Source organism: Sporothrix brasiliensis, assembly GCF_000820605.1.
Source record: "Sporothrix brasiliensis 5110 chromosome Unknown Cont19, whole genome shotgun sequence".
In the NCBI taxonomy this organism is placed as follows: domain Eukaryota; kingdom Fungi; phylum Ascomycota; class Sordariomycetes; order Ophiostomatales; family Ophiostomataceae; genus Sporothrix; species Sporothrix brasiliensis.
The window spans coordinates 4154092-4180617 of NW_024467138.1; the positions used below are offsets into that span (position 1 = coordinate 4154092).

A 26526-nucleotide genomic window follows, 5' to 3' on the forward strand; every position below is an offset into this window, starting at 1 on the left:
TGGACAGTAATTCGTAGCTCTCGCACACTGCGGGCTTGCGGCGGGTCGGATTTGCGTGTTGGTGGAGCCAAGGGGCGACAAGGTACTTTTGGAAATGGAACTGGAGCTGCGACACAGCGCCGAGGGGGAAATACAAGCAGAACGGGGACAAAATGGACGCTGCTGAAGAAGGCACAAAGTTGAGGCAAAAGACGAAGCAAAAAAGGGGGTAGGAGATGGATGCAGTCTGTCGGCGAGCAGAATGGTTTTATGATTTGTTAGGATGTGTGCATATACGGCAGGCACAGGCTCAAGTGGGAGTGCAAAAGGAGCTATTTTGGCGGCACGAACAGAAGGAACGACGGTCGTAGCACGACTAGGAACGGCAAGGGCCACCGACGATAATCAGGGGGACATTTGTGTATATGGCAGGTGGCCGGTAAAGGAAGGATCGGTCAAGCTTGCTGCAGCTTAAGCAGCTGCTCGCTGACTCTAGCCATCGCCAAATACAGTCGGAATCGAGATGGAAAGAGCGTGCCGTGAACTACGGCGGGCAGAATAAGAAATAGCGAGACCTGTGGTTCCATGTACCTTTTTGCGGCAGTAGCACCACACGAATACATGGGTTGGGGCCGTTGCGGGGCCTTGAACGGTCCAGGCCAAAAGAGCCCCCCTGCCGGCCATGATATTACCGCGAGAATGGCTCCTTTGCATGGGTCTGTGCCGCTGCAACGACTTGAATGACGTAATTGTGCCTTTTGATTTTTTCGTCAACACGCAACACGTAGCTTACCGTGCATGGCGCCAACACGGGATGGGCTTCCATATATATTGAATTGACGTAAAACCGTCGATGATAAACATGACGAATTCAGAAAAAAAAAAAAAACAAACACACACACACACATACACACAAAAAGACGCAATGGCGCAAAATCAAACATGAATTGCTGATTGCTCTGCTAATGCGAAAATGGAGTCAAAGGCGTGCCCTGGGAGTCAGCGAGCGGTCCGGTGGGGAATTGGCAGGGATTGGCAGACGGGAGAAACACGGCTTGCAGAGGGACAAACGATCAGCAGCAAAGTGACGCCCTCCGTACTCAGTCATCAATAAAGCACCCGAGACACAGCTTGGGGACGGCGGGGATGTATGTCATGCAACGAAACAAAATGGACCAGTACAAGGCCACAGATGTAAAAACATATTAGAAAAAAAGTTTAGCGATGGCCGCCGTTCCTGGACCAGCTACACGGACCATGTCGACGGCAGATGTCGTGCCTGGATTGACGACTTTAATTAGTTCGCTGTGGCACCGACGACGGGACTCGGAGCTAATGCCCCGCGACGACGTGAGTTTGTGGGGAAAGGCACGGCAGACAGCGCCTTGTCAACGTCCAATACTTCAATCCATCGCACATGCGGCAGAAAGGGGCAGAGGGATTGCTGGGACAGAAGCTGCACGGCGCATCCCGTGTCATGTCCAGCTCGCGATACGGCGCCATGGAATGCGTCATTGTGCAGATGCTGGAGTGCGTTTGAGCGGGAAGAAAGGTGGTGTCGAATGCACGGCAATTGACAACGACGTCATGGTGTAAACATTGGACTACGAAATTGTACGTGCTATTCATTGCGATAAATGCATACCCTGTAGAAGCATGCTGCAGGGGCCGGTTGTGATTTTGTTGGGAAAGCCCAGGACGCGTGGTGGCGGCAAGAGCCAACCAAAGTGTGTAAAAATGGTCATGGGATTCAAATGGCAGGTGCGACTGTTGCAGACAAAAGGCAGCATCTGCCCACAGCTTGGCAAATAGGCGCCGAAAAACAAGCAGCACGAGAAAACAGTCATGTCAGTACTGACAGAAATGACAGACGGCTACAGCCTCGTAGCGAGGCAATTGGCAAAAGTTGCCCGAGATCGTTCAGCCTTCTCTCGTGGTGGGCCGGGCAGTTTTCACATGCCAAATGAAGATTTTTTATGTCGTATTTCGAGTGGCATTGCTGCAGCGGGCTGTTGCCATTTTTAGCAGGAGTTGCAGGCGGCCGTCCACTGGAGCGAGGCAAGAGCGGACGGTGCCGCGGGCGCAAAAAAAAAAAAAAAAAAAGAGAGACGAGAGCAAAAGAACAGCGTGAAAGTCCGCTGCGCCCTCGGCACTCTGACATTACAGCGTGAGATATGGCGAGGCAAATGAGCGGGCAGTGGCTCGCAACGTTCCAGACCTGCACCGGCGTCACCGACCTTGCCTCCCTCAGCTGTCCAAACACACCCAAGATAATCCCCCGGGAAAAGCCTAGACAGCTAGCCACTTGACCGGAGCCCCAAATGGGAAGGCGGTGGCCGGCCGTACGCTGCTTCCCAACCAAAATTTCTGCCGCGTCCTTGCGTCACTGGCGCCGTCGATCGCTCTTGCCCACCACCATCCCACCCACCATTGGCTTGCCATCCACCTGCCCGGCGTCACAGGCCCTATTTTTGCACTACCGACAGCCTCAACACAAAATGGCAGGCACGAGACAGCTTCAAGTGTCAGCCTCGGCCAGCGGTAAGCTCTTGCCTCGTTTACATACCACGTCGCCAATTGAGCCCACTGCTGTCACCAACTGTCCAAACTTCTCTCCTCCTATCGTGTAGACTTTTGACTGCGGATCGCCCAGCCTCGTCTTCCTCTTTCGACCTCGTTATTCTCTGCCCTTTTTAGCTCAGACTTTTTCCTCTTTAGCTTTTCAACAAATTTATTTCCCCCCTTCTGTCCTGGCTTTATTTCCTATAACAGATCCCCCACCCCCAGGCCCATATTCTTAACCTTTCAGCTTTTGCTTCACCTTTCTGTCTTCACTGACTTCCACTCCTCGTCTCTACCTACGATCTTCTTTCCTACTCTGTATTTCATTAATTCTCACTCCCCTCAAAGGGCCCAATCGTATGGTTTTGTTTCGTAGCCCAGCTGCCCTCCGAGCTCTGCCACGCCCGCATCATCTTCGACTCTCGCCCAACAGCCCACCCTCGTCTTATCGCGTGATACGTACCTCCTGTAGCTCGCCTATCTCCTCTCGGACTCGCCTGTCACGCGCCCCACAAACGAGCTGCTTCCACCGTCTTCGTCACCGTCACCGCTTAGTCGCCTCGACCACGTCCCTCTTCTCCACGACCACCCCTCCCTCCTCAACAACCGCAGCCACAGCAGCCTCGCCCACCATGGCCAGCACAACAAACGCCACCAAGAAGCACAAGGTGACCGTGGTCGGCTCCGGCAACTGGGGCTCCACGATTGCCAAGATTGTCGCCGAGAACACGGCCGAGCACCCGGATCTCTTTGAGAAGGAGGTCCAGATGTGGGTGTTTGAGGAGGATGTCGTGGTCCCCCAGGACTATCACCTGCGCGAGGCCGTCCGCGCCGACGGCCAGCCCCAGAAGCTCACGGAGCTCATCAACACCTACCACGAAAACGTCAAGTACCTGCCCGACATCCACCTGCCCGACAACGTCGTCGCCAACCCGTCGCTGCTCGACGCCGTCCAAGGCTCGACCGTCCTGGTCTTCAACCTGCCCCACCAGTTCATCGGCAACGTGTGCAAGCAGATCAAGGGCAAGATCTTGCCGTACGCGCGCGGCGTCTCGTGCATCAAGGGCGTCAATGTCAGCGACGACGGCATCTCGCTCTTCTCCGAGTGGATCGGCGATGCCCTGGGCATCTACTGCGGCTCGCTGTCCGGCGCCAACCTGGCCTCGGAGATTGCCCTCGAGAAGTGGAGCGAGACCACCATTGCCTACGACCCGCCGCCGGTCGACTACTCCAAGAACCCGGCGTCGCGCGACCGGTCACCCAATGGTGGTGTCGGCGGCGGCGGCGGCGTGGCCGGCTCGAACCGGGCGTCGGACCAGAGCAGCGGCGAGGTGTCGCCCGCCGAGGCTGTCGCGCAGGACATCCGCCACCGCGACGCCCGTGGCCAGGCCAGCAAGACGAAGCTGGCGCCGCTGCCGGCCGACTACCCGCCGCTCGACCACAACACGCTGTCCGCGCTCTTCCACCGCCCCTACTTCCACGTCAGCACCGTCACCGACGTGGCGGGTGTGTCGCTGAGCGGCGCGCTCAAGAACATTGTGGCGCTGGCGGCCGGCTTCGTCGACGGCCGCGGCTGGGGCGACAACGCCAAGGCCGCCGTGATGCGTCTCGGCCTGATGGAGATGGTGCAGTTTGGCAAGGAGTTTTTCGGCGAGACCGTGCACACGGCCACGTTCACCGAGGAGAGCGCAGGCGTGGCGGATCTGATCACGTCGTGCTCGGGCGGCCGCAACTTTCGGTGTGCCAAGCTGTCGGTGGAGCGGGGCGTGTCCGTCGAGGAGGTCGAGCGGACCGAGCTCAACGGGCAGAAGCTGCAGGGCACGACGACGGCCAAGGAGGTGAACAGCTTCCTCAAGGCGCGGGGGCTGGAGAGCAAGTATCCGTTGTTTACCGCAGTGGATGGTGAGTCCAAATCCAGAAACGCAGTCCTTGCCTGCTGATAAACTGCTACCCGCCCTGCTAACAAACACAGGCATCCTGGCCGGCAAGCACAAGGTCGACGACATCCCCCGGTTGGTGGCGCGGTCGGCACACGACTATGAGCGCTAGAGCAGCACAAGGCGAGGCGGACGTGGAAATGGAAGTGGACATGGGAGTAGGCATAGCACAGCACAAATATTGCGTTGGATAAAATTGTGTATTTCTTCTCGTAGGACGACCAAAATAAATAAAAATGCCTCCAGACACCCACGTTCGTTAATCACAGGATTTCCTAGGACTCGGATCCTGGTCTTCTGTAGGGCCTGCTCGGACATTGGTCAGCAAGAGATTCGACAACAAGGCACCCACATCGGTGGTACCGTCTGGATGCAGCCCGCGGCAGTCAAGGGCCAGCCACGAGTCCTCCAATGCTATCGAGATAACTCGACCAAATCCACTCACTTGAAGAATCTGGCCTATGCTTTGATGGACCTTGAGATAGTCGGGGTCCGGCATCGGAACGTTGCTGTCGGCACGGATGAATTGGACCTTTGATGATCCGCTTTTCGAAGCAGGTAGAAAGAGCCGTCTATCGAAGATTTTGACGAGCTCGACGTCGTTCGGGTGTTGGTCATCCTGAGGCGAAAAAGCCACACGGTACTCCCCAAACGACTTGTGCAGAGACCTCTCCAGGGACATGGCGTTGCTGCGCTGATTGATGCTTCTAGCATCGATCTTGTGTTGGATTTGTGGAAAGTACCGATGGATGCAAAACCAAATAATGGCCTTGTTGCGTGTCTGGACGGCATCACTTTCGTCAAAGACGCCCAGCGCAAAGGGGAGGATGTGAGCGCATTCGACATAGCACTCAAGGTCGGTTGGCAGCGGGTGTGCAATTCCTTTTGCAGTCGCGCCAATGTCCCACATGCCCGAGAAGACGCATCGGTATCCATCTCTTCGGAGACAGTCGTTGCGTAGCATCGTTTGCTCTGCCCTGGTTGACGTTTCTATCGTGGTCATGGTCAGGTCGATTGCGCTCGCAGCATCTTGAGATGGGGGGCTGGTAAGTGGTGAAGGAGAGCGCCCTCCAGCAAGCACAACTAGGGGCACAGGGCTTGTCAGTATTGTGATCATTGGTTTTCATGAAAATACATGGAAGGAGAGCCTTTTCAGCAAATGCGCCCCATACATGGTTTTAAGACAGCATCTAGCAAATGGTTTGCCAGGAAAACCAGCTGCTCGTCATCGTGAGCGTGGAGGATGTCTGTGGCCAAGGTGACCTTGCCGCCATCTTCGAGAAACTCCCAAATTGCTGTCAATAGTTTCCAAGGAGCATAATGTCGCTCTTGAAAGCCGTTCAGTCGTGTGTCCACCTCCTCAAACAAGAGGGTTGTGTCTGGCTGCGCTGGAGACAAAGATGGAGATATACACGGGTGCTCTGAGAGCGGAGTCAAGTGCCGAAGAGGATCCCACGACATGTCGAAGACGTGTTCGGTTGTCGACGGGAAAAGTATGCGTGGGGACGAATGAAACAGAGCAAATACATTATGACAGTAAGAGACGCTGTGACAGTTCGGTGAACAACGGGGTCTGGGCGAACAAGCGGAAAGACAAGACAGAAAATGCAATGAGGAAGAAAGAGCGAGAGCAGCAACGGGTTCACAATTATGTCGTACAAAATGACTAAGCAATTATTTTGAGCAATTGCCATGAGAACGGAAATGGTGACTTCATTTTCCACGTGATATCTCTGCGTGTGCGTATGTACCAACGTTGAACCGAAATAAATAGGGTTATTGTTTCCCAGATGTTGGTTTGTCGGAGGGGTGGATTAGGTGATTAGCCTCCGTGAAAGTTGACAAGATGGTAGAAGGATATTCGTAGAAAAAATGTGAAGGAGGGAATGCAAAGAGTGCATCCTTTTACATAATTTTTGCCGGTTTGTTGTGCGGTGAGCTGACTGTGGTCGCCTATGGTATGCAGTATCACGCTTACTATGGTAATGTCTGTCGCGTGACTGTGGTCTTCTTGAAGTGCCAGATGTAATTACTATGTACTTTGAATAAGAAGTCTTGCGTTGAAACCTTGTAGGCACCAGTCGCTAGTTAGTCCAGTCGTCTATTTTTAACTTAATCTGCATAAGTTGAACTTTCCACTGTTAACCTTATGTTGACCTTAGTTATGAAGGTACAATGTCCGTGGTTGTGGAAATGAACGCGTGCATCAAATAGGAGAGAGTGAATAACAAGGTGCATTTCGGCTCAACAATGACGACGATGATAATGAGTGTTGTGAATTCGTCACCTTCGGATATATCCAGACGGCAGATGGTATCAATTTTGCTCTCTATATGGTCTCTCCTATTTTTATTCGCTTGTTTAATTTCAATTTTAATATATATTGTATACTAATTTCTCGCTCGTCAGACTTTCAATGCTAATGCATCCAAATGTATAGTGTGACAAGAGAATAAAAAAAAACATGTAAAACAGGCTGTAAAACAGGCAAAGCCCGCAGTGCAAAAACATGTAGCTAATAAACACCGGGTATCAATATGGTACGTGTATCGCCATCGCCTCCACGCAAAGAAAAGGACAAACAAAAATGACTCCGAAACTGATTGAAAATATACCAAAGCAAAGCATACTTGCTTAAAATCGTGCTCACTAAAGTACGACGTGCACACGCAAATGCACATAAAGAAACATAGAAAGAAAGAAGGAAAAAAGGAAAAAAGGAAAAAAGGAAAGCAAGAACGAGGGAAGGAAAGAAAGAAAGCAGAAAGCAACCGCCCTCGTCAAGCCTTACACGCTGGATGATCTATTCTTTCTCCCATTCTCGATGGCAGAGGAGACATCACTGACCCATGTCCAGTATTGCTCAATGGCACTGTCTTCGGTGCTGATCCTGTTCAATTCGTAGTCCAGGGTGGTCGTGGCATCGTTTTCGATGTTTGCCTCTCTGTACAGCTGGCGCAGTCCGCTCACCGACTCCCTGACCTGTCTCGTGTGCGACACGGTATCGGCCCTACACCAACCAGTGTGGTGCTTGAACCTGTGCAGGATGGCCCGCGACGGATGCGATGGGTCGTCTGTCGAGTGCATGTCCCGTAGCAGCGTGGGTAGAGTCGCCAGCTGACAGGCCTCGCCCATCGCCATCGTTTGCACCGCCATGCGGGCGCGGATGCCAATGGACAGGGTCACGACCCGGAAGACGAGCATGTCCATCTGCAGCGCCATGGCGTCGTGGTAGGCTGCCGGGTCGCTGCACCCGTCCGGCACAAGCCTCGCGCGGGACAGAGCTCTTGTGTATTGGAGGGCCGCTGCTTCGACCGCCTCTGTATTCAGGCCGGTGACGTCCTTGATGTGTCGCTGGAAGGAGCCAGAAATTATCTGTGCGGCTTCGGCCCGGTTGACGGTTTCGTGGATGGTGTTGCTGGCAATTTCGGCCTCGATTTGTATGGTGGACCTCACCTGCGGCGAGATGCAGAAAGTGCCGTCGATGACAGCCACGTCCTTGGGGCGAGGAAGGAAGACATCAATGCGCAGCGAGTCAAAAGGCAGGCCGGGATATCGGCCTGGCTCGGGCACCGGACGATGCGTCGGACGTGGCAGCCCATTCCCCCACAGAGAGGGAGGGGCTTGGTCTGCTGCATGCAGGAATGCAAAGGACCAATGCAGAGATTCAGAGCGGGACGCAGTGGCCGGCTGCGAAGATCCGTTCGAGGGGCTGTCGTGAGGCACCGCAGGCTGTTGAAAAGCATAAGACGGCTCGACCATCCGTTGCGGTTGCGAGGATCCGTTCATACTCGGAAGATAATATGCCGCGGCCGCTGGAGGCGGTCGAACGGTGTCGTCCGAGCACACAGTGGCTGTATCGTTTGAAGCATCCATCTGGAGAGTTGCAGTGTGTGGGGAGAGAAAGGGAGACAAAATTTGTCTGCGCGGAGAATAAACAATATGAGGTGCTACTTTGTGAAAGAAAGGGGGGAAAGAGAAGGAGCGAAGCAGGGCGAAGAGCACGGAGGGGAAGGAGATGGCTGGCATAGAGAATCATTTTCATTTTCCTGAAAAGATTATTAAGCATCAATGTACTTCACTCTCGAATACTCATACCAGACACCAGAATGTATGTTTGCCTAGGTACACGCATACGTTGATATGTGATATATGACTCAAGCTACTGATTTGGACAAACGAGCAAATAAATAAAACATTTGTGTGAATTTTGCGCCTATTGGGCGGTGCCTTAATGATATTCAAGGGCCAGCTAACAAACTGTGTAATGGACAAGGGCATCTACTCTTCTCAAAGGCCATTCACGTAGTCATCAGCTGGGCTTGTGTTGGTTGGTGATGTCTTGTTATGCGCACAGTGGCAGGCTTACTTCAGCGCCTGGTGAACGCATGACACATGGCTGCAGCGTCCACAGGAGGGAATCTGACACGACTGGCGCAGATAAAATATTAAAAGGCTTCAGGATCACTTGCGAGCACGGAGCACGCTGATCTGCATGCGCTCTTCTGCTTTGGAGTCCATGGTGTAGGTCAATGTATTTTGTAATTGCCGTTTTGGGACAGGGACCTGGCAAACGATTGGCGAAGCCTTTCCTGGCCGATAGGCCAATAGGCGGAAGTGGTAAAGTGGGCCCACACCTTCGGGCGTCGAATTACAGGGCATTATTCTGCCCGATGTGACCGCCCTGTGTCGTCTGCTCCTGCCTGACGTTGTAGCACTCTACAGGTCTCTCTGCGTCTTACTTTGTGACTGACATCTGACATTATTTCTTATGGATGCGCGTTGCTTCTTTGCCCTTACACCATCACCATCTACATCAACGACCGTCTACGTCCCGATGGCGGGTCTTGTCCACGTTTTTGCAATGCCGCACGCGCTCCAATACCCACCGTAAGAAGGCGACATGGTCAACCGCGGTGGCCGCAGCAAAGGGTGCGGTACCTGTCGCGGCCGCCGTCTCAAATGTGGTATGTCACGACTCGCGCAAGTGGCTCGACTGGTGGGTGATGACGGGACTCGATGACTAACGGCTGCAGATGAAGGCCGTCCGCATTGTCAGCGGTGCCGCAAGGCTGGCTTGCTGTGCCGTGGCTATGCTCTGCACGCCAACTTTGTGGACGAGACGGCGCGATTCCGGCGCGAAGACGTGCCGACGCAGGCGACTGCGCAGGTGAATACGTTGGTGCCCTCGTTGGTGCCCTCGTTGGTGCCCTCGTTGGTGCCCACGTTGGTGCCCATGTCTCTCCAGCCCGACGAAGACACGGTCCTCCACACCCACCTCGTCGCGCGCCTGCTGCCCCGCGTCAGCGGTCCTGCGTCCCCGCACATTCTGGCGTCCATGATCAACTACGAGTCGACCTCGACAGCTGCGGTGCCCCTCCACAAAGACGCCCTGCGTGCCCTCGCGGCCGTCTACTTTGGCAAGGTGCACCGCGACACGCGCATCTTTGGGGCGGGCGTGCGCGCCTATGTGCGGTCGCTGGGGCGGCTGCGCACCGCCGTGGCCGACCCTGTGGCCGTGCGGGACGTCGAGACCTTGGCCAGCGCGCTGTGCCTGGGCCTGGTCGAGAACGTGGCGCTGACCGAGACGACGGGCTGGCTGGCGCACTACGATGGCCTGGCACACTTGATCGAGCGACGCGGCCCGGCGCAGCACGTGCAGGCGGGGTTCGGCCGCGAGCTGTTTCGGCACTGCCGGTTTGCGATTGTCATCAGCGCCCTGCTGCGGCGGCGGCCCTGTTATCTGGCGCAGCCTGCATGGCGAGCCGTCGCACAGGACACGAGTCCAGAAGGAGAACTGATGGACCTGTTTGCCGAGGTGCCTGGCATCTTGCACGACTTTGGCGGCGCTGATCGAACACAGGCACCCGACGCCACGCCACAGAGCGGCGCCGGCCTGCTTCGCCATGTCGAGCATCTTCTTTTGGCACTGTCCGCGTGGCGGCAACAGCTGCAACTGCCGCCCCGGGCATCATCCGCGAGCCACACCGACCTGTCGATGCTGGCCCTGCACCATGCTATTTTGCTGTGTCTTGCCCCTGTCTGCGAGGCCTTTCACGTTTCGTTCGTGGCGGGCCAGGCTCTGAAGGATGCCGAGGCTGCGCGCAGGTCCGTGGCGTCCGACATTTGCCGTCTGGCCAAGGAATCATTTGATCGCAGCCCCTCGAGCACCGGCGCCTTTCTCTTCATCTTTCCGCTGCACGTTGCCGCCCGACACCTTCCGCCGGGCACCGACGAGGCTGTGTGGGCCGAGACAGCCATGCAGCGCGTCATTGTCGAGACGCATGGCTTTGAGATTGGCCGTCCACGCACATGGCATCTCGAGAGTGGTCGTGTGACGGGCAGTGCTTCGCCTGGCAGTGACGTGACAACATTGTCTTGAAATCTATGTCTATGTTTCCCTACAATGACTACTGGCGATTCCGAATCACAATCCACTGCAGCTTTCCCATCGCCTTCTGGTCCTTTTCTCCCTGCTTCTGGTCCTTCTTATCCATCTTGCGCATGTCTTTGTCATACCCCCTCTGCTGTTTGTCTTGGTGCCTCTCGTGGTGTTTGTCCCCGTGTTTCCGTTGCTTCTTGTCAAAGTCCTCCATCTCCTTGGCCCGCTTTTTTTCAATCTTGGCCACCGCCTTCCAGTCGCCCTGTTGCTCTGCCATCTGCCGCCTGCTGTCGGCCTTGGCATGGATCGCCGCGGCGCCTCCCGAGTAGGATGAAAAGGCACTCGCACTGTCGCTACTGTCCGATGACGGCGCCAACGACTGTCGATCCATCCGTCCCTCCATCTTGCGCGTCTTCTTGTCGCGCTTCTGCTGCTGCTTCTCCGCACGCGTGGCATCCTTGGCCAGCCGAGACGCTGTTTGGCGCGCCGTGATGCGGTCCATCAGGCTTGTCGGCACGACTGCGGGCGGCACATGGAACGAGAGGGGCGACGTGTGCGGGGCCAGTTGCGTCAGGCGAGTGTGGACAAGAGCATTGCGGGGGGCAAAACCGGGGCCGGTGCAGACCACACCACGGGCTTGTTGTGGCATTACGGGCGGCAGCATCGACGGCGAGACGCCCACCATCCGCAGCGCCGCCTCGTCCTTGACGACCTCCATCACCAGCCCTCGCGGTGCGAATACGTCCGCATTGACACGGGCCAGGAACTTTTTGAGCTGGGTGATGCGCGCCGCCGCCACGCCCACACCGGCCACGACGCCCAGTCCCGCCGACACGCCCTGGGCAATGTGGCTCGGCACGAACCCGACACCCTGGCCGACGAGGTTGAGGGCCTGAAGCGGTGGGGGCGGGGCCATGCACAGATTGAGGGCGTCGACCATGGCGACAAAGAGGGCGGGCGGAATGTTCATTCCGGCATCACCGAGAACCGGCGGGTAGGCGCGCAGAAAGGGCGCCGGCGGCTGCGTGAAACCAGCGGCATACGCCTGTGGGATGAGGATGGGACGTGCCAGGCCGGCGGGAGGGGCGAACGCTGACGACGCTGCGCCCAAACCGCCCAAACCGCCCAAACCGCCCAAACCGCCACCACCACCAGGGACCGACGGGATGTACTGGCGGTAGTGCGCCGCGAGCTCGTCGACCTCCTGGTCGTCGGCCTGAACTTGCGCTGGGGTGGGAGACGCGGAGGGCATGTCGTATGGAGCAGGGGACGTTGGGTGCATGGATATGGTGCTGCCGTACGGCGGCGGCGCATCGTACGGTTCGAGCTGGCCCATGGTGATAGTCGTGGGTCGATGAGATTGCGCAGAATACAAGGCAAAAATCCAATGAATGGTGCAGGGCATAGACATACTTTTCCGTTGAGCGATCTCGTCTCCTTTTATCTCTTCCGCTGGATGCCGCTGAAGCCGCTGAAGCCTCTGAAGTCGGCTCGACTAACAAGCTCATATGACGCTAGTCCCAATATGGGTCATTGCACGAGCTGTGCTATTCTCTGACGGTCAACGGTCAAAACGGGGCGGTCGGGCAAAAAGCTGCGGCTAACCAGATCGGGTGCATTGCACGAGCCGCCCAACAAGGCAAAACAGAAACAAAGGTGTGGGACTACGGTACTTCAGGCCTGCTATCTAGCCTTGTTAGAGGGCTCTCTATTTTGCCAGTTGGCTTAGTGGTAGCGGTCTAGTTCGTATACTAGGAGATGGACGGCCTTTACAGAGTCGTGGAATGCCAATCAATTGTTCAGAGATCCTCCTAAAGGATACATTCAGCAGCATCGTGAAGAAAGCTCTTGTTCGAGACAGAGATAATGCAGCCGCTGTTGGGGCCTCGATCAAAAGAGCGTCGTAAGGGGCATTACACCCCCATGCGCCACCTACCAACACCTAAAACAGGACCACCTGCCTGCGCGTGGCCTGACCCTGGCGCATGGCCTCGACCATGGACGGCAGGTCCTCGAGCGTGCGGACGTCGACAGCCGGCTGGATGCGGTGCTGAGCGGCAAAGGCCAGCACGGGCGGCAGGCGGCGAGCAGTGCCCGTGTTTTCGGCCTTGAGGCGGTACCGACCCGTGCACAGGTCCATGGCGGTGACGGGCAGCGGCGTGTCCGTGATGCCGACCACCATGAGCAGGCCACCGGGGCGCAACAGCGTGATGGCCGTCTCGTAGGCGGCCGTGGCGGCCGAGAACACGGCCGTGGCGTGCACGCCCTTGGCCGTGAGCGTGTGGATGGCCTCGTCGACATTGGCCGCCGTCGTCGTCCGCGTGTTGATGACAGCGTCTGCGCCCAGCGCCGTGACGGCCGCCAGCACGTCGTCCTGGATGTCCACGCCCACCACCTTGTAGCTCATGGCCTTGGCAAACTGCGTCGCGTACTGGCCGAGACCGCCGCAGCCGACAACGGCCAGCCACGCGCCCGGCACCAGCTCGCAGCCCGTGACGGCGTGGAACGTACTCGGCGAAGAAGCCGTCCGACGTCCACCCTTGCAGCTTGGTCGTCCCCTGCTCGCAGCGGAGGTTGTGCACGTGGCACGCGTCGCACGCAAAACAGGCGTCCAGGAACGGCAGAAAGCCCACGGCGTCGCCCACAACAAAGCCCTTCCCCGCGGCGGACGGGTGGATCGCCTCGACGAAGCCGACGCCCTCGTGGCCCATTGTGGTCGGCGCGTCCGGGCGGCCCTCGGGCATCAGGTCCGAGTGGCACAGGGACGCGGAGTGCATCTTGATGAGGAACTGGCCTTCCGCAGGCTCGGGGACGGGCACATTGTTGAGCTCAATGGACTTTGTCGACTGGAGGGGAGGTCAGCTCTGCAGTCGCATTTTTGTTGCAACGCCAAGACGAGGAAACATACCCCGTTCCACTGGCCGGCCTTCATGATAATGATGTGGTGGTGTCAAAGGGTGTCGTAGCACGAGATGTGACGGATCGAACGGGAGAAATAACGGCAATGCTCTTGCTTTACGAGATCGACTTGAACGACGACTCAAACTCGCTCGTCTTTCATCTGTTATATCGTCTACCCGGGGTCTCATCAGCCGCTCCCCACGACGAGGAGCCCCGCGTCATGTGGGCGCGGATGTGGTTTACCGTCGACATCAGACGCCATGAAGTCGGGGACGATTCGCGCAAGTAGCGGCGCCCGGTGTGTGGGAGATGTGGAGACCGAGCTGACGATGCAACCGCGACAAGCTAGACGAGTCAGTCTACGAGTCATCGTGTCGGGTGGTGAATCAGACTGGGGTAGAAGAAAAAGAAAGAATAAAAGGAATGGCAATGACACTGAAAAAAAAAGACATAATAATTTTCATCCTTACGGCCCATCCTAGCTGCCGTTTCTTTCCACTGCCCGCTCTTCTGCCCAACGCATTGTTTTGCCAAGAACATTCATGTGAGGCGACAGAAAGACATAAAATCAAAACGGCCAATGAAAATACACCTGTCAGACATAAAACGGGACTTTTAAATAAAATACCCAAGCGTCTCACGGCGATGCTGCATTTAGTCTGCCCCCCACAGTATATGCTGACCGTCGGCAGGTGCCGCTGACGGGATGCATAAACAAAGAGTTTATTTCAACGAGCACGGATATATGTCTGCTTCTTCCCTTCCCCCATCGGATGTGGTCCGACATGTACATGTGTGTGCAGAATGTCCTGCAGGCACTGCGTTTCCCAGGGTACGGGGACATGAAAGACACTTTGGTTTCTTTTCTTTCTTTTGGTGGGGTTGGAGGATGAAGTATGCGCATTCTGCATTCGTGTTTCGTCATTCTTATCATAACTGCCCCCCATCCTCTCACATCCTGCTGCCACGGATTCATGCCGCCCGCTGCTTGTCCAGACGCGCCTTGGTGCTGGCCGCCACCGCCTTCTCGTCAAAGATGCCCGTCACGCTCGGGTGCGCCGCCACGGCCTCGGCCCACGCCCAGAAGGCCGGCGCCTTCTCGGCCGCCGCCGCAGGCACGTTGGACGGGTACACGCCCAGCTTGGACAGCCGCACCAGCCGCAGCACAAAGGACCCCGTCAGCACCTCGGCCAGCGTCAGGCGCTCGCTGCCGCCAAAGAAGGGCTTCGCCGCCGGCGTCGACGCCGACTTGGCGCCGCCCGCCAGCAGCGGCTCCAGCTCCTTGACGGCCGCCGCCACAATGGCATCGCCCGCCGCCGCCTGCTCGTCCGCGGTCTTGGCCTGCCCCAGCTTGATGACGTGGGAGTGCACCTTGGTAAAGTAGGTATCGACGAAAAAGGCAATGCGGGCCCGCGCCAGGGGACCGCCGGCGGCCGTCGACGTCGGGACCAGGGGCGCCTTGTCCGGGTGCAGGTCGGCCAGGAACTGCGCCACAACAGCCGACTCGGTAATGATCTCGTCGCCGTACTTGATCGACGGCACGAGGCCGCGCGGGTTCACCTCCAGGTACCAGGGGTCGCGGGGGCGGTCGAGGTCGATGATGACCTCCTCAAAGGGAATGCCGAGCTCGGCCAGGGCAATGTGCGCGCGGTGGGCCCAGGGGCAGCGGTGGTTGGTGTACAAGGTGAGCTTGTCGGCCATGGTGGGCGACGTCGTGTGCGCTGCGATGGGGTGTAGTGCTGTGTTGTGAGAGAAGCTAGGAGAAGATGCAATGCGAGAGAGCTTGCGGGCTTGTGTGGGCAAGATTGTCGTGAGACGGAATTCAGGATCTGACACCAAGGAAAAGAAGGACGATCTCAAGGAGGCGTGCTTCCTGGGGGCTCTTCCATTTATATACACGTTGCGGAGAGGGACAGAGCAATGTCAAGCATGGACGACTCAGGGGGCCAGCGACAGACAAAGCTGTGTTGAAAGCCCACGGAGACCGGGACGTTTTGTCAGCCGTCTTCCGCGAGGTGTGGGTGTTCAAAGCGAGGTCGTTGCGTTGCAATATCACGCAGGCGGGCGGACGAGCGACCGCGCAGCTTCGTCTCGCTCCTGCCTGTTGGTCGACCGCCTTGATTTCGTCATTGCTAGCTCGCCGCAGAGTGGGTGTGGGAAGGGGCTATCGACGCCATGGACACCCTGGTGTGCAAGAAACGGGAAGGCGCCATCGCACGGCATTGACTTTGGGCGTGTTCATTCCTGTTCCGTTGGTTACGATGTGGGCTGCTTTCATTTTACAGAGCAAGGCAGGCGCGACCAAGGTGCGGCATGCGCCACGCTCGGAACCGTCGCCGGCAAGGTGTACTAAAGTTGCTGCATAACAGGTAGGTGCGAGACTGTGCACATCTACACCATCAATTGCGAAATCCATCCCGATTCGGCCATTGTCCACAGAATATATGCCACAGCTGTGCCACGCGCTGCTTTCTGATTGATAATCAAAATCCCGGAGTGTGTAACGTGCCGCGGACTCCAGGTTACGGACGGCTCTCGCCAGGCTGGACATGGAGGGGGGAACGAGATGCAATCTGCTGGAAAATGTTGTACAACTTACCCTTTATATCAAACAATGACCAACCTCGAAGCAACGATACAATGGGTGTCCTAATGGACGACAAAAGGTGGAACGAACGATGGAGCCTCTGCCGTGCACACAGTAGTACCCTTATCCAGGCTGGTGGCAGTTCTATCGGGAACAGCTTCCCCTCGCTGTCTCCCCAGCCTCATTGGGGGACTTGCCCGACCTTCAGCCTGTTTTATTAATACGAAGTCCCCGGGGAGAGGGTTATAGCTTAAGGCTTTCTGAAATCTGAAAGTGCCAACTCTTTTCGTCTTCCCGTTCGAACGGTTTTTTTTTTTTTTTTTCATTTTTCATTTTTTTAGTTCAATTTATACTGTGTTTCTCAAGGACTCAAGGACGAAATGGTCTCTACCTTATATAGGTTCTTTCAGTCCTGGTTTGTCCCTTTGGGGTGTTAGTATTGGCCCTGCCGGGATGCTCCCCCCGCCGCGGACGGCGGATGTCAGGTTCCTGGAAGTGGAGGCTTTCTTGACCAAATTTAGTGTGGCAGGTGGTTGGCCAGAGATGGGTGGGCGGGCACGAAAGGCTACCACATAGTTACTGCGTGGAAGCGAAGCTTTTGCTTCCTGGTAGCGCGGAGACAATGGTCCTCAAAGGAGACTGAACTGAGTCTGTTCGAAATTCCCGATGTGAGTAGTAGCAGTCAGCATAACGAGACGAGGTTAACAGAAAGAGTTGCCTCGGCAAAGTCCAGCCGCTGTCGTCCCGTGTCGAACCTGTCGAAGTGATGTACCAGAAGCACGCATTCGACAACAAATGGGGAGACAAGAAATCCGTAAAACAAAACCCATGGTTGGGGCGTAACACGCGCCGGCGAAATGTCCACTAAGCGTTCCCTTCGTAATGCGGAGAAGCATCGGCTCATGGAAACGAGTCGGAAGTCGTTGCGCCGGTACTTCACAGCAGTGAGAAGACTTGTTCTCGAAATAACTGGTATTTGCTGGGCCTTGATTATGATGCTTGAGACAAAAGAGATATTGCTTTTTGTTGTCGATCAGGTTGCTTGAAATTGAAAAAAGTATAATAAATGTTGCGCAAAATGACATGGAACAGGGAATATCCAAGAAACAACAACCAAAAAAAAAGGCCAAAACAAAAAGAAAACAGTCCAAAAGATCTTTTCCAAGAGCAAAGCAAATATGTAAAAACTGTGACAAATGAGATCAAACAAAGTGAGCGTCGGTGCTTTTTCCTCGTCTGTTCATCTCTCCACGCATACTTCACACGTCCCTCCTTTCGTGCCCGCCTAATGTACAGCCGGTAGCCAAACCAGCAAAAGGAACACCGCCGTCCGCCGGCCCCAATGCTTCATCGATCCGGGGTGCAGCAGCTGCGGCACCCACTCCATCACCGCCAAACTTGCGCACAGACTCAGCGACACCAGAACGCGGTCCAGAGTCGTGTCGAGCTTCGAGTCCAGGACCAAGCGCGCCGGCAGCACGACCGTGTCGTGAGCCGTCTCGCATGGCAAGAGCAGCTCGTCTCTCCCCAATGGCTCCACAAGCCGCCGCTTGTCGGTCGCATCTGACGGCATTTCATACAGCGCCTGCACCTGCCGCTGCTCAAAGCTGCCGTCGCCCACCAGCGTCGCATCAGCTTCTGAATCTGCCTCTGAGACGTAGTCGTCCATATCTTCGTTGCGCTCATTGACCTCGTCGGCCGCATCAACCGAACCGATCTCGTCACTGTTGGCACCGTCATTGACGTCGCCACTGTCCATGTCATCATCGTCAGCGTGTTCAGCTTCACCGCCGGTGCTATTGTCATCGTCTGTAGCCAGTTCTGTGGCCAGTTCGGCTGCAATATCTGCCGCCCCTTCAACGTCTCTGTCGTCCTGCCTGATCACCTCCAGTCCGGGCTCAGAGCCTTCGAATGCTCGCTCCCGCTCTCGGTGCACGACGACGACCACTCCACTGCTCTCCCCGCCGTTGTCGTCCTCGTCCTCGTCGCCGTCGCCACCGTCCTCATTGTCTCGCCCACTAATATAGGTTGTAGCCGAGGTCGCTTTTCAGCGCCAGGCCGACCACACCCGCGCGCAGGTTGTCAAGCTGCGGCGCTAGGAGAAGCTGGTTGTTTGTGCGGTTGTTGCGGGTTGAGTCGCCGATCCGGAACGCCGTCCGCCACGCCCGAGTCTGCACGTCGTGTGCCACGTGACTGATGGCCGCAATCGACACGCCGGCATACGGCGAGGGGGGGCGGGGCCAGATGAGCTTGTGACGGTGCAGCGTACGCAGCAGTGTTCCCAGCAAAAACGTGTCGGAGTTGTTCTCTTCGCCGTCCGTCGCTGTGGTCTCCTCATCCTGGTCCAGATCGCCCTGCACGAGCTTGTCGACGGCCGTCTCGAGAATGTCGAGCGCTTGGCCAATAACCGCCTGGCGCTGGGCATCAATGTCGTGGGCGATCTTGGCGCGCAGGGGCAGGTTAGGCAGCGTGGGCAGCGGGCCCGTGAGCTGCGCGGCGGCGATCTTGGTGGCCTCCTTGAAGATGCTGTCGCGCTGGAAGACGTAGGCAACGTAGATCCAGAGCACCAGGTCGCGGCTGCTGTCCTTGCTGGACGGTGCGCTCTTGCTGTGGAGCTCGTCGACCCAGCGGTCGGCATAGATCTCAACGGCGTCCTGCAGCTTGAGCTTGTCGACTACCACGGCAATGCGTGCCAGCGCCTCCAGCGACACAGTCTTGGGCACACGGTCCTTGCCGCCGCGGCCGTGCACAATGTTCAGCACAGTCGTCGTGGCGTCGGCATCGAGGCCGTCAAGAACAATGTGGATGCGGCCATCCGACTCGTCGGTGGCGGTGGTTGTGGCCGCTTGCTTGCGCCACAGCGAGTTCGGGCTGGCCGGCGGCGTCGTAACGCCGTTGGATTGCTTCCCGCTGCCATTGGTGTTCGCGGCCACAGCCGTCTTCTGGGCAAGGATGTCGCGGAAACGCGGCGATGCCAGGCTTAGATGCTTGGACGAGACTTTGATGCGCACACCAGCAGGCACAGGTACGGGCACAACAACACCATTACGGTAGCCGTTGGTCAGGTGCTTGGTCGGGATCGTCGTGCTTTTGTTGTCGTGCTCGGGCCACGGCGCAAAGGACTCGGCCAGCGGGTGCACAACAACAAGCGTGTCGGCCTCGGGGTCGATCTCGTAGATTTTCGACATGTTGAACGTGTAATGTAAGGGCATGGAAGGCCAATAAGGCTACAGAAAAAAACAAGCAGTACAAAGAACCAGGAGGAAGCAAGTGGGAGGATGTAGTTGGGAACGGGGTATCAAAGAAACACACAGGGCGCGTGCCGCACAACGAGGGACAAAGCTGTAAATGCAGAAGAAAGAAGCTTTTGGTCGGGAAAAGATGAAAAGGAACCGAGCAAGGTCGACAGCGAAGAAAGACGTAAGACGTGAGATGTATGACCGAATGGCAGGAAAATGTCATAGGCCAGGGGAAATGAGCAGACAGACACGAGCTTCGCGCATGGAGAAAAAGACGGTAAAATGCTGGCAGAAAGAGCTCCACGCCCAGACCCTGCAGACCTGCACGTCTCGTCTTGTCCGCCTTTTGGGATCGTCTGTTGTCTCTTTTTGCCGTTTTCTCTTTTTCTTTTTCTTTTATTTTCATTTCCTTTGTTCCTTGCGCTGCGTCAATTGCGCAAAAAGAGCTGCTTCCCGCCAGCCATTCCATTTCTCGGAGTGAGCAGTAAAATGATTGCATTTTGAATGGCATCCTTGGACGCACCGACGACCGGCCGTCCGCTCACGTCAAGTCAGGGTCCAATAGAAATGTGTGGCAGAGGGTCCACGGTTTGGTTTGCAGTGCGGCCCAGGACGGTCTAGGGCGGCCCACGCCCGCAAAAGCCCCCCCAAATTCGTGGGGTTTTAATGAGGTGCGTCGCTAGTCAATCACGCCATCGGCGCTGTTGCATCGAGGTCGATGCCGCTTTCGGCGTAGTTAACCGCTCTATGCACTCAAATTTGGCGAAAGTTCAGCTTTTCCGTGCTGGTTGATCCCGCGCACCACCCTCGCGAGAACGCATCCCGCGCGGTGCTCGGTGCTGTCACCTCATAGCTCATGTGGATATTGTGCAGGGTTTTGTTAAGTTTGTTGGCGTTTGTACTTCTTAGTATGCACGCTGCGCCCAAGTTGAATTATGCAAAGAACCCATAAAGTGACGAGAGGTGCCAAATGAGCGAGCTCTTGTTTTTGTGTCGTGTGTTCATGCCTCAGCTCCGTGACCATCACTCCTTTGCGTCGCCCTCCGACAAGTACTGGCCCATGCTGTTGAGAAAACTCGCGACACCACGCGCCTTGCATTCGTTTGAGATGCTCGCCATAAGTTCAATCTCGGCTGGCGACAGCGGACATGTGTCAATGTCGCCGTGGCCACTGTCGCCGTCGTCACCGTCGTTGCGGCCGACTGTGCCCATGGCAATTCGGAGCGGAAAGAGAGCAATGTTGATGCTGTACCAGCTAGCCGTCAATTTCGAGCTCGGCGAAAAGAAGACGCTCGACATGATTTTGAGCATGTTGTAGCGAATGGCGCGCATGTTGACGAATTCCGGCGGGATGTCGCCGTCTTCGTCGAGGACCTGCAAAAGACCACCCCGAAAGAGCAGACAGGTGGCCCAGAAGAGCACGAGTGTGTGCGCCTTGGCGAGCTCGAGGACGGAGGAAGAGCCTTCCGACGCCCGCTTCCTCTTCTTCGTCTTGCCGATGGCCAGCAGCTCCTCGATCCCGAAACCCGGCACGACATCATCGAACCAATCCTTCATTTCGGCGACAAAGGCACTGTACCGGGGACGCAGACCATGCTTGGCGATCCGTTTGTCTTTTTCGGATAGAGTCTCGTTGCTGTTGATCGCAGTCAGGTCCTCGACCAGTGCTGGAATGTGCCCAATGTGATCGATCAGGCGGTCCAGCGGTGTCTTGGGGACCACCGCCCACGGCACCGTCATCCAGTCGGGCCGGCTCAGACTAGTCCGCGACTTGGAGATGAGGTATGGCAGGAAGAGATGCAGTCGTGTGTCCACAAAGACCTGGTGTGCATCGCCCGTCTGGTATGCCTCGGGACGGCTCGACAGCAGCAGTGCCATCTCGCCGGCGTTGAGTCCGACCCAAGCCTCGCCCTGCGCCGTTGAAGGCGGCCCACGGTCCGTCGCATCCCGCCCAAAGAGAAGGGTGAACATGGTCAGCAGGCGCGAGGTCAGCAGGAGCGCAAGCTTCTTGGTCTCGGTGGACTCAAACCGCTGTAGTGCCGCACGCATTTTCTGCAGCGCACGCCCGTAAACCTGGTGGCCGTCGTCGACCATGCGTGGCTCGCGGTGTTGGCTGCCCAGCATGCAGAGGCTGTTGGCCACGACGGCGAGGCGCACGAGGTCTGTCGTGCTCTCGGTCCCGGTTGTAGTCGCATGGCTCTCGCACATCTCTCGTACGATGCGTGTCCAGCCGCAGGTTGTGTAGCGACTAGCTTCGTCGGGAAACGGCTCACCGTTTGGGAGGTAGGCGGCCCAGAAGAAGCCAATGTGCCGCTCTTGTTCGGCGACAGCGTCGAGCTGCGCGGCGGCTCTGGATTGCGTGACCAAAGGCGCTGCACCAAATGTGCTCGTAGATGTGGTTGGCTGCCCGTTTGTAGCTATGGTGGTCGTCTTGAAGACCAACGCCCGTCCAGTGCCAGTACATGGCCTCCTTGACTGCTTGCAAGGCGTGCAGACAGGCTTGACAAAGTCACACTAGATGAGAGGAAGAGTCAGCAACCCACATTTACCAAGAGTCTATATTCTGTTCTTTGCAGCACCATTGACCTCACCTTGATCCTGCCGGCCCGGCATGTGCGACACGCTTGTGGTGGAGGCTGCTGAGGGTTGCTGGCCATTGTATCTTTCCGAATGCGAGACGAGTGTGGGTCGAGCGTTGACCATGGCGTGTTTTCGACTCGTTGCCCACCTTTTGAGCAGAAACAATCTCCTGGATGTAGCAACGAGAAGATTTGCTTGGGGAGGCGGGCAACATGAAGCGTCGGGTGCTCCTGCCTGGTTTTGGGCTTTGTCGATTCTCACTGCAAGAAGCATGCTGCGCGCCTGCCCTACAAGGCAAAGCTTGGAGTTGTAAATCTCTTGCCTAATTGGGAAGACGCTCGGGCCATATTTTCGTACTGTGGGTCGCTCTGTCTGTTAGGCTGGGATTATTGGCTGCTACACTACGATTTACAACTCCGCCCTGAATCTGTTGTCCTTTCTGTCAGCATCGACGTCGACCGACTTCGACCGGCATCAACTGGCGGATACGACCAGCAAAATGAGGACTTTGAGAACGTCGACACGAAATAAAAATCATGACGCCGATAGACGACGCTTATGAATGTCTGCGCTGTCGATCAGTGACTCCACTTCGTGCACACAAGTAAGCAGCGGCACTGCCTGTCCATGATTTACTCTGATCATCGCCTCGGGTCCAATGAATTCTTCCAGGGATTTCCTCTTTAGGAAGACACTCGGACCACATCAGACAATGAACGGAGACACGTACATGTTTCCTTTGACGCTCGTCAGCCTTGTTTGTTTTCAGAGTGTCCCACAAAGTATCTCTCGGTAAGGCCGTGAGCGGCAAGGCTGTGTCTGTTCATGATGATCGTCCCCACAGTCACCATGGCTTGATTTGTCTTTTTCCTATTTTAGCCGTAAAGGGCGAAAGAAGGTCAGGAAGAACAAGAAGCAACCGTCGTGATATATGGCTCGAGACGAATATAAATACATCCATTCTTCTCGACCCTATCCCGTTTCGTTGCCCATCTCATCGTCCTCGTTCGTCTTCTCTCTGCATCTTCTACCTTTGACCTTCTGCTGCATTGCAAACTTAACAGGATCTCAAATCTTTTGACCACCTGCTTCTTTCTGCTTCCAACGCAGCACATCATAATATTCACAATGGCCTCTTCGCTAATCAAATGCTTGTTTGTGGCTGCCATGGCAGTTTCCGCATCGGGCGCCGCGATCCCCCACACTGCAGCCTCCAACACTACGAACAATGCAACACAACTTCCACTCAGCAGCGACTCCTCCTTCTCCTACGAGCTGCTCCGCACAGCCAGTCTGTCGCGCTCGTTCGGTGCCGACACTGGCGAGGTCTTGCAGGCCGCCGGCAGCATCGTCCCCAAAGATCTCGAGAGCTTCTCGGCGGCCTTTAGCAAGCTCGCCAACCATGTCTATGCACAAGCCCAGGCCATCAATGCCACCTTGGACCCGGTCACTGCACGAAATGCATTCTTCCGTGCCTCGACCTATTTCCGGTCCGCCGACTTTTATCTGCACGGCAACGCCTCGGACCCGCGGCTGGCGACATTCTGGGCCAACCAGACGGCGGCCTTCAACAGTGCCATTGCCCTGCTGGCCATCCCCGGAGAGCGCATCACGCTGAAGGCATCCAGCGGCAACTTTTCGATTCCCTGCATTTACTACCGCGCCGAGGGAGCCAGCCCCACCGATCCTCGCCCCACCGTCATTCTTGGCAACGGCTACGACGGTGCACAGGAAGAGATGTTGCATGCCACCGGCTTTGACGCGCTCGCTCGCGGCTACAATGTCATCACCTACGAGGGTCCCGGCCAGCCGACGGTCCGCCGCGAGCAGAACCTGGGTTTCATCACCGAGTGGGAGACGGTCGTCACACCCGTGGTCGACTACCTTTTGTCGGGCGCCCGGCCCGAGGTCGACGGCAGCAAGCTCGGCCTGTTTGGCTACTCCATGGGCGGCTTTCTGGCTGTGCGCGCGGCCGCCTTTGAGCACCGCTTGGCTGCAGTCTTTGCCGTCGACGGTCTCTACAGCGTCTTTGAGCCTTACTACAATGCGCTCGACGGTCAGGTGCGCGATCTCTGGGACGCCGGAAACTACACAGCCTTTGACGCCGAGCTCGACTACTACCTGGCCTCCGGCCTGGCCGACACCGAGACGGTCTGGAGTCTGCAGCAGGGCGTATGGAGTTTTGATGTGGACACCGTCAGCGAATTCCTGGGCAAGACCGAGCCCATGACGCTCGACGGCCGCCTGGCCGAGCAGGTGACGTGCCCCGTGTGGATCGGTGCGCCCTCCGAAGACATTTTCTTCCCTGATCAGCCCGAGAAGGTGCGCGACGCGCTGCGTCCGGGTCTAGCCAGCTACAACTGGTTGACGGCAGAGGACGCGGCGCAGAACCACTGCCATGTGGGCGCCATGGACCACGTCAACGGCCTGATCTATGACTGGTTTGACAATGTCATTGCCAACCGCGTGAACCGCCTGTAACGAAGGTGGAAAGTCCTAGAAATTTAAATAGATGATGAATTTTTTTTTTTAATTCTATTTATTTATTTGTTTGTTTTTGAGTTAACTACGAATAAATACATAATCAATATGATAATATTGAAGGAGTCCTATGCAAATTTGGTGATAACAACAGACAATCGCACACGGCCCATAAACAACGACTGCCATATTTGTCAATTTGCAACGAACTCCAGTCAAAATAAGACTGGGGAAGATATGACGTGCGTTCCAAAGACACATCGTGGACCGAGACGCAGTCCTACTCGATGTAAGTCCTAGAAATACCAGAGGGTTGCCAAGTCCTAAATGATGGAGCGGGCGGTTCGCGTATTTAAGCCAAAGTCCGAGTGATGTAAGGCGGGCTAGCAGCCACTTGTACCTGCAGCAGTCCCCTAACACCGCTGCCAAAATGGCACCATCCGAGCTATCAATTGTTTGTCAAAGCTCCCTTAAACTGCAAGCTTCGTGAAAGCCGGAGACAGGAGAAGCTCAAAACAGCATCCACAAATAGAACAGCTCAGCAAGACACTTCCAGTGAGCATAAATACCAAGTTGTTGCCTCGTCAAAGTTCACAGAAGCCAGGCATCACCATCCTCCCAAAACCCTTCTAGACTTTTCAGCGCAAATCAATAAATTTACTTGTCCAAAAACACACTTCCAGTCCGATATGGCCCAAGAGTTCAAGTACACGCACGGTTACACCGAGCACACACTCTCCACGCACCTACGCCGCCGAGCTGAGGCGGACGCCGGCTTCCTCGTGCCCTACATCAAGCCGACAGACTACGTTCTCGACGTCGGCTGTGGTCCCGGCACCATCACCACGGGCTTCCTGAAGTACGCCCTCGAGGGTGCCGTGGTCGGCGTCGACATTGCGTCCGAGGTCCTGGCAAAGGCCCGTGAGGTCGCCACCGACAACAACATCCCCCTCCACCCCGATGACGGCACCGTGGGCAAGCCCGGCGACCGCACCGTCTCCTTCTTGCAGGCCGATGTCCTCAAGGGCTTGCCCTTTCCCGACAACACCTTTGACGTTGTCTACTGCTCCCAAGTTCTCGGGCATTTGCCCCCGCCAGACCCTCCGCGCCAGGCCGTCATCGAGATGCGCCGCGTCCTCAAGCCGGGCGGTGTGCTGGGCTCACGCGATGGCTGCGACCAGCACTTTTACCCTCGCGGACTCGCCATCGACCGCCTGTGGGTGCCGTACCAGCGGCGTGTCCTCTTGCAAAATGCACCTCCTGGGTACGACAATTCCGGTGCCGCGACGCCGGCGCTGTTCCGGGCGGCTGGCTTTGATGCGGACGGCGGAAAGGTCTTGGTCGGGGCAGGCGCACGCGTGTTTTCAGGGCACGAGCAGCGATCACGTTTGGTGTGGCGGGTCAAGGGTCAGTTGACACCTGGTGGGCAATTCTACCAGAACTGGCTCGATGCAGGCATCAGCAAGGACGAGATTGAGGAGACGGTGCGGGCGGCCGAGGAATGGGCCGCGACGGAGGATGCGTGGTTGTTGTCGTCCGAAGCAGAGACGCTCGGATGGAAGTAGAATCGCAAAGGATAAAGTATGGTAAAAGAGCGGAGAGAAAAGAAAACAGTGAACATTGCCAGAATGCGCCTTCCGTGAAAATGCCAAAAAAATGGTACGCTCTTTCCTTTGCGCATGTGAGCTCACCTCGAATGCACCTTCCCAGAACGTCGATATTGGACCACGCTTCCCTAACACTCCTGGATTTACCCCTTTTCCATCATCACGCCCTTGTCTCTTCTTCCGCAACCCCTTTCTTCCTCTTTAGACACTGTAATTGATGCGCTGTTGTGGACCGTCCAAAGCGGCAACCTTCAAGACGCACCAAGGATCC

The 26526-nt window shown here is 56.5% G+C and overlaps 12 protein-coding genes across 12 annotated transcripts; 5 read left to right on the forward strand and 7 right to left on the reverse strand.

Moving 5' to 3' along the window:
- Window positions 1–1236: 1236 nt before the first annotated feature.
- SPBR_01150 (uncharacterized protein) lies at window positions 1237–1519 on the forward strand (the record flags this gene model as incomplete). Its single annotated transcript, XM_040759467.1, has 2 exons — window positions 1237–1329; window positions 1361–1519. 2 exons carry the CDS (start codon window positions 1237–1239, stop codon window positions 1517–1519), a joined length of 252 nt encoding a protein of 83 aa, XP_040618937.1.
- Window positions 1520–3173: 1654 nt separating this feature from the next.
- SPBR_00609 (glycerol-3-phosphate dehydrogenase (NAD+)) lies at window positions 3174–4590 on the forward strand (the record flags this gene model as incomplete). The annotated part of the gene is made up of 2 exons (XM_040758928.1): window positions 3174–4443; window positions 4514–4590. 2 exons carry the CDS (start codon window positions 3174–3176, stop codon window positions 4588–4590), a joined length of 1347 nt encoding a protein of 448 aa, XP_040618938.1.
- A 147-nt stretch (window positions 4591–4737) lies between these two features.
- On the reverse strand, window positions 4738–5481 carry SPBR_00979 (uncharacterized protein; the record flags this gene model as incomplete). Its single annotated transcript, XM_040759298.1, has 1 exon — window positions 4738–5481. One exon carries the CDS (start codon window positions 5479–5481, stop codon window positions 4738–4740), a length of 744 nt encoding a protein of 247 aa, XP_040618939.1.
- A 1784-nt stretch (window positions 5482–7265) lies between these two features.
- SPBR_00783 (uncharacterized protein) lies at window positions 7266–8354 on the reverse strand (the record flags this gene model as incomplete). Its single annotated transcript, XM_040759102.1, has 1 exon — window positions 7266–8354. One exon carries the CDS (start codon window positions 8352–8354, stop codon window positions 7266–7268), a length of 1089 nt encoding a protein of 362 aa, XP_040618940.1.
- A 1027-nt stretch (window positions 8355–9381) lies between these two features.
- Window positions 9382–10860, forward strand: SPBR_00569 (uncharacterized protein; the record flags this gene model as incomplete). Its single annotated transcript, XM_040758888.1, has 2 exons — window positions 9382–9445; window positions 9515–10860. The coding sequence occupies 2 exons, from the start codon at window positions 9382–9384 to the stop codon at window positions 10858–10860; spliced, it is 1410 nt and encodes a 469-aa protein (XP_040618941.1).
- Window positions 10861–10888: 28 nt separating this feature from the next.
- SPBR_00660 (uncharacterized protein) lies at window positions 10889–12196 on the reverse strand (the record flags this gene model as incomplete). Its single annotated transcript, XM_040758979.1, has 1 exon — window positions 10889–12196. The coding sequence occupies one exon, from the start codon at window positions 12194–12196 to the stop codon at window positions 10889–10891; it is 1308 nt and encodes a 435-aa protein (XP_040618942.1).
- A 606-nt stretch (window positions 12197–12802) lies between these two features.
- On the reverse strand, window positions 12803–13792 carry SPBR_00851 (alcohol dehydrogenase; the record flags this gene model as incomplete). The annotated part of the gene is made up of 3 exons (XM_040759170.1): window positions 12803–13370; window positions 13399–13706; window positions 13769–13792. 3 exons carry the CDS (start codon window positions 13790–13792, stop codon window positions 12803–12805), a joined length of 900 nt encoding a protein of 299 aa, XP_040618943.1.
- A 941-nt stretch (window positions 13793–14733) lies between these two features.
- Window positions 14734–15462, reverse strand: SPBR_00982 (glutathione S-transferase; the record flags this gene model as incomplete). Its single annotated transcript, XM_040759301.1, has 1 exon — window positions 14734–15462. The coding sequence occupies one exon, from the start codon at window positions 15460–15462 to the stop codon at window positions 14734–14736; it is 729 nt and encodes a 242-aa protein (XP_040618944.1).
- A 2171-nt stretch (window positions 15463–17633) lies between these two features.
- Window positions 17634–19536, reverse strand: SPBR_09029 (uncharacterized protein; the record flags this gene model as incomplete). Its single annotated transcript, XM_040767155.1, has 2 exons — window positions 17634–18300; window positions 18368–19536. The coding sequence occupies 2 exons, from the start codon at window positions 19534–19536 to the stop codon at window positions 17634–17636; spliced, it is 1836 nt and encodes a 611-aa protein (XP_040618945.1).
- A 1074-nt stretch (window positions 19537–20610) lies between these two features.
- On the reverse strand, window positions 20611–22200 carry SPBR_00511 (uncharacterized protein; the record flags this gene model as incomplete). Its single annotated transcript, XM_040758830.1, has 2 exons — window positions 20611–22101; window positions 22174–22200. The coding sequence occupies 2 exons, from the start codon at window positions 22198–22200 to the stop codon at window positions 20611–20613; spliced, it is 1518 nt and encodes a 505-aa protein (XP_040618946.1).
- Window positions 22201–23295: 1095 nt separating this feature from the next.
- SPBR_00643 (alpha/beta hydrolase) lies at window positions 23296–24648 on the forward strand (the record flags this gene model as incomplete). Its single annotated transcript, XM_040758962.1, has 1 exon — window positions 23296–24648. The coding sequence occupies one exon, from the start codon at window positions 23296–23298 to the stop codon at window positions 24646–24648; it is 1353 nt and encodes a 450-aa protein (XP_040618947.1).
- A 689-nt stretch (window positions 24649–25337) lies between these two features.
- Window positions 25338–26213, forward strand: SPBR_00917 (arsenite methyltransferase; the record flags this gene model as incomplete). The annotated part of the gene is made up of 1 exon (XM_040759236.1): window positions 25338–26213. One exon carries the CDS (start codon window positions 25338–25340, stop codon window positions 26211–26213), a length of 876 nt encoding a protein of 291 aa, XP_040618948.1.
- Window positions 26214–26526: the final 313 nt, after the last annotated feature.